The following is a 17895-nucleotide window of genomic DNA, read 5'->3' on the forward strand; positions in this document are numbered from 1 at the left end:
AGGTTATGAGTGCGTAAAGACTGTTACACAAAAATCTTGATATTGTAAATAGCACCAAATTTCTGGTAATTTGGCTTGAGGATGACATAAGATGGCAGAAACACACACAACACCTATGCAATAAATTAAATACCATTTATTATAGCATAAAAATTCTTGCTGGATGCACATCAATGCAAGTCATAAAAAATGTGCACTATGCCCAAGCAGAATCACTACTAAGATATGGGTTAATTTGCTGGCGAAATTCGTCACCCAGCAAAAGGTGTTTCATTGCACAAAATAAAAAAAAATTATAAGAGCCATGGAAGGCACAGCACCTCGATCTTTATGCAAACACTTTTTTAAAAACCTTCATATTCTTCAATTACCATTCCTATTTATCCTAGAAACAATAATATTTATGAGGAAAATTGTAGATGAAAATAGCAAGATTGACCAAAAAACCAAAGTATCCATTGATACAACACAAGGAATAATCAAGATTTACATATGCAATTTTCAAATACAACACTATAACAAAAAGGACCCTTGCAAGCAGGAAAAAGCTGTATAAGAAACTACCTAAAAAAATTAAAGCAATAACTGGCGTGCATATATTCAAAACTGCAGTGAGTGACTACTTGCAACAGAATTACTACTATAGTGTTGATGAATATTTATCTACAATGTAAATATGTTTTTACAATTATGGCCAAAATAATAAGAGTGTGCATGTAGATTTATCTGTGTATTATATGTGGTCTATAACATATATGGGTGTGTCCGTATAATCAAGGCTGAAAGTAAGAAATGCATATGTGTAAAATTTTTTTGTTTCTTTGTGAAATGTTATTCCCACATGTTAGACTCATATTGCTATGTACTGGAAACCATAAAACAGTATTCTGTTAAACTTTATTGCAATCATTTGATGTGTCCTATATCATTATGTACGTTTGTACAATGTTTATCTAAAAACAAAGATGATGTAACTTACCAAACGAAAGTGTTGGCATGTTGATTGAGAAACACACACACTCACACTCACAAACAAAATACGTAACCTACTTGTACAATGTTTGATTCACAGGACCAATAAATATCAGTGGAATGTCAGTATAATATTATTGTCATCTTTAACTGGTTCTGGAGCTAGGGTCAGTTCCCATCGCAACAATTACGAAGCATCATTGCCACAGTGCTGAAACTGGGTAAGCATCCTTTAGAGATGGTCAGTTATCGCCCAGTAAGTTTCACCAATGTTCTCCGTAAATTGCTTGAATGTGCAATGAGCTGGCAGCTGTGTGGCTCTTTCAGTCTCAGGGAATTCTGTCCCTGTCATAGGGTGGTTTTTGCCAAGGCTCTTCCACTACCAATAATCTGGTTTCCCTGCAGTCTGCCAGCCAATCAGCTTTTGCCCAATGTCAATGCATTATAGCCATCTTCTTAGACATGCAAAAGCTGTATGACACCAGGAGGTCACATCATATCCTTGCTACCTTAAATGAATGTGGTCTGTGGTATCCACTCCCAATTTTTATCTAGAATTTCATGTCACAGTGTATCTTCCAGGTTCAAGTTGGTGCTTCCCACAACACTCCCCATAACCAAGAGAATGGAGTTCTGCAGGGCTCTGTACTGAGTGTCCTTGTCATTCTACGAACCATCAATGGTCACCTCCAACTGTGGGGTCATCAGATCACCCTCCTTGTATGTTGACTACTTCGGCCTCTTACTATTTCTTTTACAGTGTGGGTGTCACTGAATGCAGACTGCAAGGCACCATATGAAAGACATGGTCATGGGCACTCACCTATGGCTTTTGGTTTTCAGTTGGCAAGACTCATGTCATTGTTCTCCGTCAGTCATATGGTTCATCCACAATCAGAACTTTATCTTGATGATGAACTACTCAATGTGGCAGGAACTTGCATCGTTTTAGGACTGCTCTTTGATTCTTAGTAGACATGAATTCACAATCTTCGCTAGTGTAAGAGAAAGTGCTTGCTGCACCTCAGAAGACTGACGCCTGAGTAACACCAGCAGGGGGTGCATAGTGCACTACCCTTCTGCAGCTTTACTAAGCTATGATACAACTCTGTCTTGGTTATGGAAGTCTGGCATATGCTTCGGCATCACCCTAAGCATTGTGGATAGTGGATCTGATACACCACTGAGGGGTTTGATTTACAACAGGAGCCTTTTAAACTAGTGCTGTGGATGGATTACTCATGGAGGCTGGGGTCCATTCATTGTGTATCAGGTGCCAAGAACAGCTTCTCTGTTACACTACCTATGTTTTTAACGCCAAACACAGCAAATCATCTTCCACAATGGTGGCCCAGATCAGGGATTATGATCGCAATCCCCATCCTGTCCCTCTCCTCTGGACTCCAGTTATTTCTTCCTGCACCTCTCCTCTGGGCCCACTCGCATACACCTCTGTGGGCAACCCTTGGTCACAGCTTTGTCTTGACCCATCATGAGGTCTTAAAGACACGGTCTCTCCTGAGGCCCTCTGCCACCCATTTTTCTCCATCCTTTGTACATCCTGAAATTCAGCAGTAGTCTATATTGATTTCTTGATGGTTGTTGATCACATGGGCTTTGCTTACTCTGTCACAGGTATACTGAACTGACTTCCTTCCCAGAAGCTGTAGTGGTGGTAGCTACCTCAGATTGTCTTGAGAATGTCCTTTCCTCCACTGGTGGGTGCATCCTCATCTGTAGCAACCTCTTGACCTGTTTGAAAGCTCTCAGCCAGTATTGCCTTCAACATCCCTTGGTCATTGCTAACCAGTATTCCAAGCATGCCCCTGAGCAATGTGGATGCTCAGTGACCATTGTTTGGACTCTGGGTCATGTTGGGATCCCTGGGAATGAACTTGGTGATAGCTTGTTCGAATTGGCTACCAGTAAACCAGCTCTGGTGATCAGTATTCTGGAAACAGAACTCTGATTGGTAATATACCATCAAGTTTTAGGAACCTGTGAATGGATGGCTCTGACTTCAAACTACCAGTGATAAAGGAGACTACAAATCTGTGGAGGTACTCCATGCAAGCCTCTCACAAGGATTCTACCATCCTTTGCCAGGTCCACATCAGCCGTACCTGGCCAACTCCCGGTCATCTCCTCCAGTGCCACCCCGCTGACTTCATTCCCATTCAACAGTGGTCTACATTTTGCTGTACTGTCCAACCTAGCACCCTGTGGCAGAATCTTGCTGACATGCTACCCCTGGTGTTAGGAGATGATGCCTCAGTAGCTGACTTTTATGTTTTATTAATGAGGAGGGCTTTTACTGTTCTCTTTAAGGGAGGGCAACTTAAGCTTATCAGCCCATTGAGGGGTTGGCAGAACACTCTGTTGCCTCCTCTGCCCAGACCAGTCTGTAGTTTCTGGGCTTGGTGGTTCAGCCCGATTTTCACCCTACCTGCTAATTTACTCTTTTCCCCCCTCTTGCATGGTTTGTTAGACGAATTAATCTTTTTTCTCTGTACTTATCTTGTCCTGTCTGTGGTGCTAGTCTTTCCTAGGCACTGTGAGTAGAGTACCTCTGGTAAGTGGTGAGGACTGTTGGATGTGTCCCCTCATTGCAGTCTGCTCTCTGGTGCTTCCGGCTGCTCCCTAAATGGGGTTTCAAGCCTGTCTTTTATTCTCTGCCTCCCTTTTTTTCTCTGTCTCTTATATTGGTTTCACTAACCTTTCATATACATTGGGGTTTTCTTCCTCTGGATTGTGTGTGGTAGGCTATGCATTACCTACAGTCATGTAGACCTGCCTGCCTGTTTGAGGAAGAAGGGATGGATGACCTATTAGTTTTGTCCCTTTAATCATTCAATCAGCCAACCATCTCTGTTCATCTGCTGCCCTCTCCCTGTCCATCTGTTCCTGACACCTCTCTATCTGTTCCTTCCCCTCCTCTCTCCACGTCATGCTGCCCACCTCCATTTTAGTGTAGATGGTACGCAATATGTGTACCTGGCTTGGTTGAATTCGAAAAAGTGGTTTAGGAGGTGATGTAAAACACATCCACTTTCATGATATGTACATATGGTTACTGTGTATGCTGATTGCTGCTTGGCATGTAAGAAATAATTTTGATTGATATTTCGGGGTCAGTTGCTTACTGTTGCACCCCCTGCGGGTCCGGGGTAAGAATAGGCCCGAGGTATACCTGCCTGTCGTAAGAGGCGACTAAAAGGAGTTTCAACCGTTTCGGCCTTCCATGTGATGGTCCCCCTTGGGGTTTGCCCTCCATTTTTCAAAATTCTACAGAAGTATGAGCCTTTTGGGGAAGGATGCCTTACGTGGTGTACCACTGGTCCTCAGTGCACTAAGACCTTGGCACTCAGCATTGTAACGGCGTTGTAACCATACCCACTATTCTTCAAATTGGGCCTAAACGCCTGATGGGTTGTACAAGTTACGCCCATAGTGCGTCCCCATCTGCACCTACGATCATGATGGACTTTCCATGGCACCCGAAATCCGGCACGGTAGCCAGCCCGTTGTGGTGGGGTCGTCATGTACCCTCTAGGTTGTAGCCCCCTGACAACACAGGGATTTTACTGCCGATACCTGAGCTGCACCTTCCCCACGTCGGCCAAGGAGTAGATGCTCGTCTCCTTGGGGCATCAGGACTCCCGGCAACGGTCATCCTGCCAGGTGGCTCTCGCTGAGGCTGGGTGGTGCCCGTGGGGAGAGCCCCTGGTCGGAGTGGGTGGTATCGGGGCGGACATTTCGCAGATGAAACGTCAACATGTATCAGGTCGCTCTGCGGCCGAATCTTTCAAAAGAAAAGGTACCATTTCTAGTTCTGGTTCTCCTGCCCTTTCCCCCTTGGCCACTCCATGGGAGGAGGGACAGGCCCGCCGGCTTGGGGCGAAGTACTTCCCCCGCTATTTGATCTGTTCTCGAACCGATGGGGGGACGTTCGCCACCTCCAAGCCCATGTTCTTTGTTCAGCGCATCGAGGACATCTTTGGGGAAATCGAGGCTCTTAGTAAAATGCGTTCGGGGTCCGTTCTTATAAAGACCACCTCCGCCATACAGTCGGCGGCGCTCCAGGCGTACGACCGACTAGGGGACATCCCAGTGTCCATTGTCCCGCATCTGGCACTGAATAGGATGCAGGGGGTTATTTTTCATCGGGACCTCCTGCTGCAATCTGATCAGGAGCTCAGGGCCAACCTGGAGCGCCGAGGCGTGCATTTCGTCCGGCGAGTCCAGCGCGGCCCCAAAGACCGTCACATCGACACCGGGGCCTTTATCCTTGCCTTCGAGGGGGATGTTCTCCCGGAGAACGGAGAAGGTAAAGGTGATGTGCTACCGGTGCGACTTTACGTCCCACCTCCTATGCGCTGTTTTCGGTGTTTGCGCTTTGGGCACATGTTGTCACGGTGTGAGGCTGAGCCCCTTTGTGGCGATTGTGGATGTCCTCTTCGTGAGGAACATACATGCACCCCACCACCTCAGTGCGTTAATTGTCCTGGCATCTACTCGCCTAGATCCTTAGACTGCCCCGCTTATCAGAAGGAGAAGAAGATTCAAGAACTCAAAACTTTGGATCGTCTCTCTTATTCTGAGGCCAGGAAGAAGTACGACCGCCTCCATCCCATGACGTTGACCACTTCGTTTGCCTCAGTCGTGTCCACTCCTTCCACAGTATCCTCACCCCTATCCTGTCCCCCCTCCACCTCCTCCCCCCAGCCGGGGTCTATGCCTCCACCTCCCAAATCCCTCCCTTCCAAGTCCTCCTCCCCCGCGGCCCCCGCCCCCTCTGCCCCAGGGGCCACCCTTCCTCCCCCCCCCCCCCCCCGCCGCCTGAGAAGCGATCCTCTTCTCAGGCGTCCATTGGGGAAACGTTCCGGACCCCAGCTTCTGAGGTCCGGCGTTCCAAAACGGACCCCGCGCGTGGAGACCTTCGGGTCCAGCCCACCATCCCTGTGCCTCCTCGGACTTCCAAGAAGGCCTCCAAGAAGAAGTCTCTATCCCCCTCTCCACCCCAGCGCGTTTTGTCTGACGCTCCATCCGTGAGTCGCTGCTCCCAGCCGTCCTCAGTTTCGCCGGGACGCTCTGCTGCCAGGCGCTCAGCTGGCCTCTCGTCGGCAAATGATGCTGCCCCTCCTACACAACCCGGGACAGCGGCCGCAGCTGGCGACGACTCGATGGAGCAGGATCCACCTCCTGCCGGTTGTAGCGTTGTCCCCTCGAAACCTGGCACTCCGCGGCCGTCGAGGTGACCAGCTCTCCCCCCGTCCCGTTCCCCCTCTTTTTTTGACTAGCGATGGCCTTGTTACATTGGAACATACGAGTTATTCGATCTAATCGGGAGGAATTACAACTGCTCCTCCGCCTGCACTGTCCGCTCGTCCTTGGTCTCCAGGAAACCAAGTTGCGCCCAACTGACCGTATTGCCTTTACCCACTATACCTCGGAGCGGTATGACCTCACCCCTGTGGACGGTATCCCATCTCATGGTGGGGACGTGTTGCTCATTCGGGACGATGTCTATTACCATCCCATCCAATTGACCGCCCCACTCCAAGCAATAGCTGTCCGTATTACTCTTTCTGCTTTTACTTTTTCAGTTTGTACCATCTACACTCCATCATCATCAGCAGTTCGTCGGGCTGATATGATGCACCTGATTGTTCAGCTTCCTCCGCCGTTTTTATTGTTTGGCGACTTCAATGCCCATCATCCCCTTTGGGGCTCTCCTGCATCCTGTCAAAGAGGCTCACTCTTGGCGGATGTCTTCAACCATCTCAATCTTGTCTGCCTCAATACTGGCGCCCCGACTTTCCTCTCGGTTTCTACTCATACCTACTCCCACTTGGACCTTTCGATCTGTTGTACCACTCTTGCCCGTCGGTTCGAGTGGTATGTCCTTTCTGACACCTATTCGAGCGACCACTTCCCCTGTGTCGTTCATCTCCTGCACCACACCCCATCCCCACGTCCTTCGAGCTGGAACATACCGAAAGCTGACTGGGGACTTTACTCCTCCCTGGCGACCTTTCCGGACCACGATTTTCTCAGTTGTGACAGTCAGGTCGAATACCTCACGGCTGTTATCGTCAATGCTGCCGTATGTTCCATTCCTCATACTACCTCTTCACGTCACGTTTCCGTCCCCTGGTGGAATGAGGCTTGTAGGGACGCTATCCATGCTCGACGACGTGCTTTACGCGCCTTTCGCCGCCATCCTACGTTGGCGAATTGTATTGGATACAAAATACTCCAAGCGCAATGCCGTAGAGTCATCAAAGACAGCAAAAAAGCTTGTTGAGCCTCTTTCACCAGCTCCTTTAACAGTTTTACTCCCTCTTCTGTCGTTTGGGGTGGCCTGCGCCGGCTGTCAGGCATTAAGGCCCACTCCTCGGTACCTGGCCTGACCTCAGGTAATGAGGTCCTTGTTGATCCTGTGGCTGTCTCCAACGCCTTTGGCCGCTTTTTCGCGGAGGTTTCAAGCTCCGCCCATTACCACCCTGCCTTCCTTCCCAGGAAAGAGGCAGAAGAGGCTCGGCGACCTTCCTTCCGCTCGCTGAATCTGGAAACTTATAATGCCCCCTTCACTATGCGGGAACTCGAACGTGCGCTTACACTGTCCCGGTCCACTGCTCCGGGGCCAGATGCCATTCACGTTCAGATGCTGGCACACCTTTCTCCGGCGGGCAAAAGCTTCCTTCTTCGTACCTGCAATCACGTCTGCACCGAAGGTCAGGTCCCCATGCGTTGGCGTGACGCCGTCATTGTTCCTATACCCAAACCCGGGAAGGATAGACACCTTCCCTCTAGTTACTGCCCCATTTCTCTTACAAGCTGTGTCTGTAAGGTGTTGGAGCGCATGGTTAATTCTCGGTTAGTCTGGATTCTTGAATCTCGACAGCTAATTACCAATGTCCAATGCTGCTTTCATCGCCGCCGCTCCACTGTTGCCCAGCTTGTGACCTTGTCGACATTCATCATGAACAATTTTTTGTGAAGGCTCCAAACGGTAGCCGTGTTCTTCGATTTGGAGAAGGCTTATGATACCTGTTGGAGAGGAGGTATACTCCGCACTATGCACAGGTGGGGCCTACGCGGTCGCCTGCCCCTTTTTATTGATTCCTTTTTAACGGATCGAAAGTTTAGGGTACATGTGGGTTCCGTATTGTCCGACGTCTTCCTCCAGGAGAACGGAGTGCCTCAGGGCTCCGTCTTGAGCGTAGCCCTTTTTGTCATCGCGATCAATCCAATTATGGATTGCATTCCACCCAATGTCTCAGGCTCTCTCTTTGTTGATGACTTCGCGATCTACTGCAGTGCCCAGAGAACATGCCTCCTGGAGCGCTGCCTTCAGCGTTGTCTAGACAGCCTATACTCATGGAGCGTGGCAAATGGCTTCCGGTTGTCTGAAGAGAAGACGGTTTGTATCAACTTTTGGCGATATAAAGCGTTCCTTCTGCCATCCTTACATCTCGGCCCCATTGTTCTCCCATTCATGGAAACAACTAAGCTTCTAGGGCTCACATTGGACAGGAAACTTTGTTGGTCTCCGCATGTCTCTTATTTGGCGGCCCGTTGTACACGTTCTCTTAATGTCCTCAGAGTTCTTAGTGGTTCATCTTGGGGAGCAGATCGCACTGTCCTGCTTCGCTTGTATCGGTCCATAGTCCGATCGAAGCTGGATTATGGAAGCTTCGTCTACTCGTCTGCTCGGCCATCCCTCTTACGCCGTCTCAACTCCATCCACCATCGGGGGTTACGTCTTGCGACCAGAGCCTTCTACACTAGTCCTGTCGAGAGTCTTTATGCTGAAGCTGCTGAATTACTATTGACCTACTGGCGTGACGTACTGCTGTGTCGGTATGCCTGCCGGCTGTTGTCAATGCCCGACCACCCCTCTTATCAGTCCTTCTTCGCCGATTCTCTCGACCGTCAATACGGGTTGTATGTTTCTGCCCTGCTGCCCCCTGGAGTCCGCTTCTGTCGCCTGCTTCGACAATTGGATTTTGCCCTCCCTACCACCTTCAGAGAGGATGAGAGACCGACACCACCTTGGCTCCAGGCTCCGGTTCATATTTATCTCGACCTCAGCTCACTCCCGAAGGAGGGTACTCCGGCTGTAGTGTATTGTTCACGGTTTGTCGAACTTCGTGCTCGACTTGCCGGTCACACCTTTATATACATCGATGCCTCCAAAACTGACGATGGTGTCGGCTGTGCCTTTGTCGTCGGGGCCGTCACCTTTAAATACCGGATCCTCGACCAATGTTCCAGGTTTACGGCCGATCTTTTTGCTCTCCATCAGGCCGTTCTGTATGCCCGCCGCCACCGCCATTCATCGTATGTACTCTGCTCTGATTCCCTCAGTGCTTTTCGGAGCCTTGGAGCTCCCTATCTGGTCCATCCCTTGGTGCAACAGATCCAGCAGTCCCTCCATTCTTTCGCTGATAATGGTTCTCCTGTCAGCTTTCTGTGGGTTCCCGGACATGTAGGAGTGGCTGGGAATGAGGCTGCAGATGCTGCAGCCAAGGCTGCAGTCGTCCTGCCTCGGCCAGCCTCCCATTGTGTCCCGTCATCTGACGTTCGTGGGGTTGTTTGTAAGAGGCTTGTGTCGTTGTGGTGGGATGCTTGGTCATCCCTCCAAGGAAACAAGCTCCGGGCAGTAAAGCCGCTCCCAACTGCTTGGACATCCTCCTCCCGACCATCTCGGCAAGAAGAGGTCCTTCTGACCAGGTTGCGGATTGGGCATTGCCGGTTTAGCCACCGCTACCTGCTCTCCGGTGACCCGGCCCCGCAGTGCCCTTGTGGTCAAGCATTAACAGTGCGCCATGTTTTATTGTCGTGTCCCCGCTTTAGTCAATCTCGTGTTGTCTTGTCCCTGCCATCTACTTTACCGGATATTTTAGCTGATGACGCTCGAGCAGCTGCTCGTGTTCTGCGTTTTATAACTTTGACTGGCTTGTCCAAAGACATCTAACTTTTTTATGTATTTTATCTGCATGTTTGTCAGGACTTTCAGGTGTCCCCCCTCCCCTTGAGTTTTACAAGATTCCATGTGCTCTAACAACTGTGACCTCGGTAGTTGAGCGCCCTTAAACCCCACCAAAAAAAAAAAAAAAGCTTACTGTTGTACCTGCCTTCAAGAATAACCAATGCTTTGGTTTCAAATATCTGAATTGTAGCACCACATTTTCTCGCTGCCTGGTTCCAATCGATGAATATGTGTGAGTAATTGCTTTTACGCAAGATCGATCTCTCTCTCTCTCTCTCTCTCTCTCTCTCTCTCTCTCTCTCTCTCTCTCTCTCTCTCTCTCTCTCTCTCTCTCTTGTGTGTGTGTGTGTGTGTGTGTGTGTGTGTGTGTGTGTGTGTGTGTGTGTGTGTGTGTGTGTGTAACTTTTTTTATTTTGCTTTTTCCAGTTTCTTGAAGACCAATTAAAGACTGAAGGCACTAGTGTTTCAGTAAAGCAAGATCCAGAACTGAAACAACATGCTGATGGATCTGAGCATAATGTAAGTTTTCACACAAGCACTGTATTGTGGAGGAAGTGTAGTAAGACTGTCATGACACAATTATGGGGCATTCAAGCTAAATTACCATGGATGTTCAACATTTGTAACCTATGATACCAGCTGTTTTCAAGAACTTGTGTGGACTGTCAGTTGACTCTAGTTAGATATGTTATTTGTTGGCTATTACCAATAGTATTTTAACAGAACTTGTAACAAGCATATCATTATGAACCATTACCGTTTTATTAATTTTTTATTATGGTTCTATTTAATGAATGCCTTAAGTACATATTTGGTATTAACGGAGCAATGAAGGCTTCCTCTTGGAAGTAATTGTTAATCTTGTTATGTGCCTTTGTGTCACAGTGTCGCAACAGAGGATTTGGCACTTATGATATGTTGTGAGTGTATATTTTAGAGTTGCCAGTTACTGTTCACTGTAATATTTACATCATTACTGAAATCCTGCATTGGCTGTATGTAATTCCTTGTGATTTTCCTCCCGTACACATGACCTAAGTTTGCATTGTTTCCTAAAGAGCAGGCACTGAAAATACATGTTGACAGAGCAAGAAGCTGTGTAAATAGCATTAACTTTGGTCAATTTTGACGATAATGTGTGGAATGCCATATTCATTTGATTAATGGCCAAAATGTCCTCTTGTTTATGGGTTTACTGCAGGAAGATTATTTGAATCTCTATATTATCTGAGTGTAATTTTGAAATGTTGCCACACACGTGTATCCAGTTTGTATATGGGAGTACGACCACCCGATAGAGCAGGCCATGGTGCCTCTGAAATCAGAGTGGATTATGTGACAGGAATAGGAAGTGAAAGCATATCAATATAAATATTACTCAATGGCTGTTAGCATAATCAGAGATGTTAGAACTGATTTGGATGCATTCTGACTCTCGTCCCAAGTGATAGGAATCTGTGCAAAGTTGGATGATATTCATAAGAAAGGAATATTGAGACCTGTGTCATACATACAGAAGTTAATAAGCAGCTATAATTCACAGATTGTTTTCTTCTTTCAGTCTGTTAAAGATCCATTGGGAATATCATGGCCCACTGATTTTATCAAGGAGGATCCTGAACTAAATTTGGAAATGAATGTAACTGAGAATATTGTAAGTATTCACATCTCTGATGTATTGCATGTAGTCAAGTAAAAAGTCGTCTGTTAATAGTGTAGAATAAAGGATGCATTGCAGTGGAATTGGCACAGTGTGTCAGTTTCCTGGAACTTGTTGCTGTTCACATTTCTAGAGTATTTTTGTTCTCGTCCACTTAACTTCCACATCCTTTTACATGCTGACTGTTGTAAATAGAAGTGGATGGGGGACTGGTGGTTGGTATAATCCTGTTTTCTGTAGCCCTTGTTGATGTCAACTATATTTTATAATGGCTGTGTGTGATGGACACACAATTCACATTTAGATGAAGTGGAAGTTCTAATAGCATAGGTCACTTGAGAAACATTCCTCCTTTCAATAAATCCTGATCAATACAATTCAAAAGAACAGTGGCTGGTCTTACCTTTTTTGTGAATCATAGTTATTCTTCAGTTTGTCATAAAAATTTTTTGGGTTTTGGAAAAAAAGAGATAAAATTTGTGTGTTGTAAATCAGCCCTGATAATTTTTCCACAACCTGTACATATTGTGGCAGCTTGTGTGGTACCTGTTGTATTAGCTATATATTTTTCAACTATAGAAAAACTCTGTATGGCTTTTGGTGAATGATTGTTCACAGATGAAGCCATGTATGACCTCAACATTTGAGTCCTGGATGATCTAAAAAAGAAAGATTAATTTTTTAAATACACTTTATGACCCTGCTAAGGGAAAGAGATGTTAACATTGATAAAAATGTCACAGGGTTTAAAATTAGAGAAAGAGGGGGGAACATTCAACGCACAGTTGCAGAAGGTTAGTTACTGGCTCTCTCGATCTCATTGTTCATAAACAAACTTGCTGTAGTTATAAAGGATTCTTCAGGCACTGAAATGTTTGGTGACAATACAAGCACACAGATCAAGGAACCAAACTATCATACTGGGGGCAGTTCTGGCAGAATGTAAAGGAGTATAGCTGATTCACAGCTAACAGGCAAAGACTTAATGTCACACAGACTCACATTATGCCATTTTAAACAAATTAAAGGGATGCATTGGCATTACAAGTAGACAGGATGGTTGTTGTTGTGGTCTTCAATCCTGAGACTGGTTTGATGCAGCTCTCCATACTACTCTATCCTGCGCTAGCTTCTTCATCTCCCAGTACCTACTGCAACCTACATCCTTCTGAATCTGCTTAGTGTATTCATCTCTTGGTCTCCCTCTACGATTTTTACCGTCCACGCTGCCCTCCAGTGCTAAATTTGTGATCCCTTGATGCCTCAGAACATGTCCTACCAACTGATCCCTTCTTCTAGTCAAGTTGTGCCACAAACTTCTCTTCTTTCCAATCCTATTCAATACCTTCTCATTAGTTACATGATCTACCCACCTTATCTTCAGCATTCTTCTGTAGCACCACATTTCGAAAGCTTCAATTCTCTTCTTGTCCAAACTAGTTATCGTCCATGTTTCACTTCCATACATGGCTACACTCCATACAAATACTTTCAGAAACGGCTTCCTGACACTTAAATCTATACTCGATGTTAACAAATTTCTCTTCTTCAGAAACGCTTTCCTTGCCATTGCCAGTCTACATTTTATATCCTCTCTACTTCGACCATCATCAGTTATTTTACTCCCTAAATAGCAAAACTCCTTTACTACTTTAAGTGTCTCATTTCCTAATCTAATTCCCTCAGCATCACCCGATTTAATTTGACTACATTCCATTATCCTCGTTTTGCTTTTGTTGATGTTCATCTTATATCCTCCTTTCAAGACACTGTCCATTCCGTTCACCTGCTCTTCCAAGTCCTTTGCTGTCTCTGACAGAATTACAATGTCATTGGCGAGCCTCAAAGTTTTTACTTCTTCTCCATGAATTTTAATACCTACTCCAAATTTTTCTTTTGTTTCCTTTACTTCTTGCTCAATATACAGATTGAATAACATCGGGGAGAGGCTACAACCCTGTCTCACTCCTTTCCCAAGCACTGCTTCCCTTTCATGCTCCTCGACCATCTGGTTTCTGTACAAATTGTAAATAGCCTTTCGCTCCCTGTATTTTACCCCTGCCACCTTCAGAATTTGAAACAGAGCATTCCAGTTAACATTGTCAAAAGCTTTCTCTAAGTCTACAAATGCTAGAAACATAGGTTTGCCTTTTCTTAATCTTTCTTCTAAGATAAGTCGTAAGGTTAGTATTGCCTCACGTGTTCCAACATTTCTACGGAATCCAAACTGATCTTCCCCGAGGTCCGCTTCTACCAGTTTTTCCATTCGTCTGTAAAGAATTCGCGTTAGTATGTTGCAGCTGTGACTTATTAAACTGATAGTTCGGTAATTTTTACATCTATCAACACCTGCTTTCTTTGGGATTGGAATTATTATATTCTTCTTGAAGTCTGTGGGTATTTCGCCTGTCTCATACATCTTGCTCATCAGATGGTAGAGTTTTGTCATGACTGGCTATCCCAAGGCCATCAGTAGTTCTAATGGAATGTTGTCTACTCCCGGGGCCTTGTTTCGACTCAGGTCTTTCAGTGCTCTGTCAAACTCTTCACACAGTATCTTATCTCCCATTTCGTCTTCATCTACATCCTCTTCCATTTCAATAATATTGTCCTCAAGTACATCGCCCTTGTATATAAACGCTCTATATACTCCTCCCACCTTTCTGCCTTCCCTTCTTTGCCTAGAACTGGGTTGCCATCTGAGCTCTTGATATTCATAGAAGTGGATCTCTTCTCTCCAAAGGTCTCCTTAATTTTCCTGTAGGCAGTATCTGTCTTACCCCTAGTGAGACAAGCCTCTACATCCTTACATTTGTCCTGCTTAGCCATTTTGCACTTTCTGTCAATCTCATTTTTGAGACGTTTGTATTCCTTTTTGCCTGCTTCATTCACTGCAATTTTATATTTTCTCCTTTCATCAATTAAATTCAATATTTCTTGTGTTACCTGAGGATTTCTACTAGCCCTTGTATTTTTACCTACTTGATCCCTCTGAGCTACCCATTCTTCTTCTACTGTATTTCTTTCCCCCATTCCTGTCAATTGTTCCCTTATGCTCTCCCTGAGACTCTCTACAACCTCTGGTTCTTTCAGTTTATCCAGGTCCCATCTCCTTAAATTCCCACCTTTTTGCAGTTTCTTCAGTTTCAATCTGCAGTTCATAACCAATAGATTGTGGTCAGAATCCACATCTGCCCCTGGAGATGTCTTACAATTTAAAACCTGGTTCCTAAATCTCTGTCTTACCATTATATAATCTATCTGATACCTTTTAGTATCTCCAGGATTCTTCTAGGTATACAACCTTCTTTTATGATTCTTGAACCAAGTGTTAGCTATGATTAAGTTATGCTCTGTACAAAATTCTACAAGGCTGCTTCCTCTTTCATTTCTTCCCCCCCAATCCATATTCACCTACTATGTTTCCTTCTCTCCCTTTTCCTACTGACGAATTCCAGTCACCCAGGACTATTAAATTTTCGTCTCCCTTCACTACCTGAATAATTTCTTTTATCTCGTCATACATTTCATCAATTTCTTCATCATCCGCAGAGCTAGTTGGCATATAAACTTGTACTACTGCAGTAGGCATGGGCTTTGTGTGTATCTTGGCCACAATAATGCGTTCACTGTGCTGTTTGTAGTAGCTAACCCGCACTCTTATTTTTTTATTCATTATTAAACCTACTCCTGCATTACCCCTATTTGATTTTGTATTTATAAGCCTGTAATCACCTGACCAAAAGTCTTGTTCCTCCTGCCACCGCACTTCACTAATTCCCACTATATCCAACTTTAACCTATCCATTTCCCTTTTTAAATTTTCTAACCTAACTGCCCGGTTAAGGGTTCTGACATTCCACGCTCCGATCCGTAGAGTGCCAGTTTTCTTTCTCCTGATAACGACGTCCTCTTGAGTAGTCCCCGCCCAGAGATCCAAATGGGGGACTATTTTACCTCCGGAATATTTTACCCAAGAGGACACCATCATCATTTAACCATACAGTAAAGCTGTATGCCCTCGGGAAAAATTACGGCTGTAGTTTCACCTTGCTTTCAGCCGTTCACAGTACCAGCACAGCAAGGCCGTTTTGGTTAATGTTACAAGGCCAGATCAGTCAATCATCCAGACTGTTGCCCCTGCAACTACTGAAAAGGCTGTTGCAGGGGCACAGCCCCTCTTCAGAAACCACATGTTTGTCTGGCCTCTCAACAGATACCCCTCCGTTGTGGTTGCACCTACGGTACGGCCATCTGTATCTCTGAGGCACGCAAGCGTCCCCACCAACGGCAAGGTCCATGGTTCATGGGGGGGTAAGGATGGTAAGTGAAATAATAGTAGTGTTGTTCCACAAGAAGGGTTTTAAAGAAATGAGAACACCACACTTGTGCAAATGAGGAGCTTGGCCAAAACAATGAACTGTAGGGTGTTGAAGAGCATAGCTGTAGTTGTCAAAACAGCTTGATTGTATTTGGTGACCACTTACCATGTAAATATAAACGGCAATACTGGCCTTCATATGCAGCGCAAGAGATCATGTAGTACAAGATGCCTCCATGGCATCAGGGCCAGAGGTGCAGAGATAGTGTCTCCTTCATGGAGTGTTGCTCCCGGTGCAAGTGTGTAGAACAGTGTGTGGCTAGTTGTGTGGCCTAGAAAACCATGTCATATTGTTGGCACTGAAATCACTGATGTGTACCGCACTTGTTACTTTGAAAATGCATAACTTAGATTAAATAGTGCTAGACACCTGAGCAAATCTATGAATAGGATGTGTGACCATAAGTGATCCTGAGTAGCACATACAGCTGTGCAGTGAACACCTTAGCTGTCAGCTGGAGTGACATGAAATTTTTGTGGTCTCATGAGCATAAAATGCTTAATAATAATGCAGAAAAATAGGGCTGATTATTTTGATACTGGCACATGGCCAACAAGATTGTTTATTAATTGTGTAACTCGAAATTATAGTTGGTAATTGCGTGAGAATCTTGAGCAAGTCTTGGTTACTGTACTCCTAGGTATCTCATTTACAGTGCCCACTGTCGATCTTTCCTGAAAACCTGTCCCAACTGCTTCCTACATCAGAAATTTGTTTGTCAGGCTTAATTTTGATATGCATTCATTGAATATTATTATTTGCCTGTGTTTAAAGATTTTTGTGATTGTAATTGCTGTCATATGTGAAGATAGTATTAGAAAGATAATAGTAAGAGACCTATTACCTAGTGAATTAAGTCATGAGATTAGATGTAGGAATCAAGACATTGCAGTGCTTTTTATCACTTGCATGCTGTTAAACATTAATTATCAGTTGTTTGAATTTCTGTGAAGGTTTGGTGATCTTGCAGACCAATATGTATGTGCTAATAGTTGAAAGCCCATGTCCTACATTAAGGTTCCATCAGCTAAATGTCATGATGGGCTGATGTGGTAGTGCTTGAAAAAGTGAAAGGGAAGGTTGGTTTGTAATGGCACATGATTTTAGAAATGTAAGATGCAGTCTCAGAAATTTTTATTGGAAATCCTGGTTACGTATGTTTCATCCACTCGTTGCATGGTACAGTTAAGGAAATAGAGTGCTGATGGCTGATTTTTCTCATGTAGTGAAATTTAGTCAGCTTTAATGAAGTTACGGAAAATTGAGATTCGGAGATGTGATTATTGAGATGGGAGAATCATCTTTTTGAACCATCAAGTATCATAAGGGAAAGTGGATGGCAAAAATGTGCGTTGGGATCAGGTGTCCTGGGAAGGAACCCTGAAGGACTATGCAGTGTCTAATTAGAGAACACGTTGAGTGTCAGACTGTTGTATGTTCAGATAACTGGGAGTGTTAAAACCTTCAGCCAGTTCCATTAGAATACAGCTAATTTCAGAATAAGGTGTTATACAGTGCAGTGACATTGCAAAGAAGTAGTGAGCTATGGGGTGAGATGAGAGCGTGCAGTGTCGTGCAGAGTCATTTGAATGAATGCATATGGAATGAATACGTAATTAAGCATGGGTATATTTTTCATTCAGTGAGCTGGGTTCCTTTGTATTGTGTGTGTAGAGTATTAGGGCATAATTTAGCTGTTTTGATTGGTTGTAGAGTGGATGAACAAGAATATTTAGTTTCCAGCAGATATCATGTATCTAAAACAGAGTTCAGTACTAACTTATTAGTCACTCTTGTGCTCAATAGAATATTTTGAATCAAGGATGCAAGTTTCACTTTAGTTTTTGTGTTGAATGGGTTTTGACTTCGACAGTAAGTAGACA

The 17895-nt window shown here is 45.0% G+C and overlaps 1 protein-coding gene across 8 annotated transcripts in view; it reads left to right on the forward strand.

The window, feature by feature from the left end:
• LOC124720343 (zinc finger protein 724-like) overlaps positions 1 to 17895 on the forward strand; it is a 115011-nt gene that overhangs the window by 34352 nt on the left and 62764 nt on the right. For 5 of the 8 annotated variants that reach the window (XM_047245668.1, XM_047245669.1, XM_047245667.1 and 2 more), the window contains 2 exons: positions 10397 to 10489; positions 11532 to 11624. The exons of 1 other annotated variant lie outside the window; for it this stretch is intronic. In XM_047245668.1, coding sequence (XP_047101624.1) covers positions 10397 to 10489; positions 11532 to 11624 — 186 coding nt within the window. The remainder of the gene's footprint in view (positions 1 to 10396; positions 10490 to 11531; positions 11625 to 17895) is intronic. 2 more of the 8 variants (XM_047245671.1, XM_047245670.1) reach the window with 1 other exon arrangement.

This window comes from Schistocerca piceifrons, chromosome 11, assembly GCF_021461385.2.
Source record: "Schistocerca piceifrons isolate TAMUIC-IGC-003096 chromosome 11, iqSchPice1.1, whole genome shotgun sequence".
In the NCBI taxonomy this organism is placed as follows: domain Eukaryota; kingdom Metazoa; phylum Arthropoda; class Insecta; order Orthoptera; family Acrididae; genus Schistocerca; species Schistocerca piceifrons.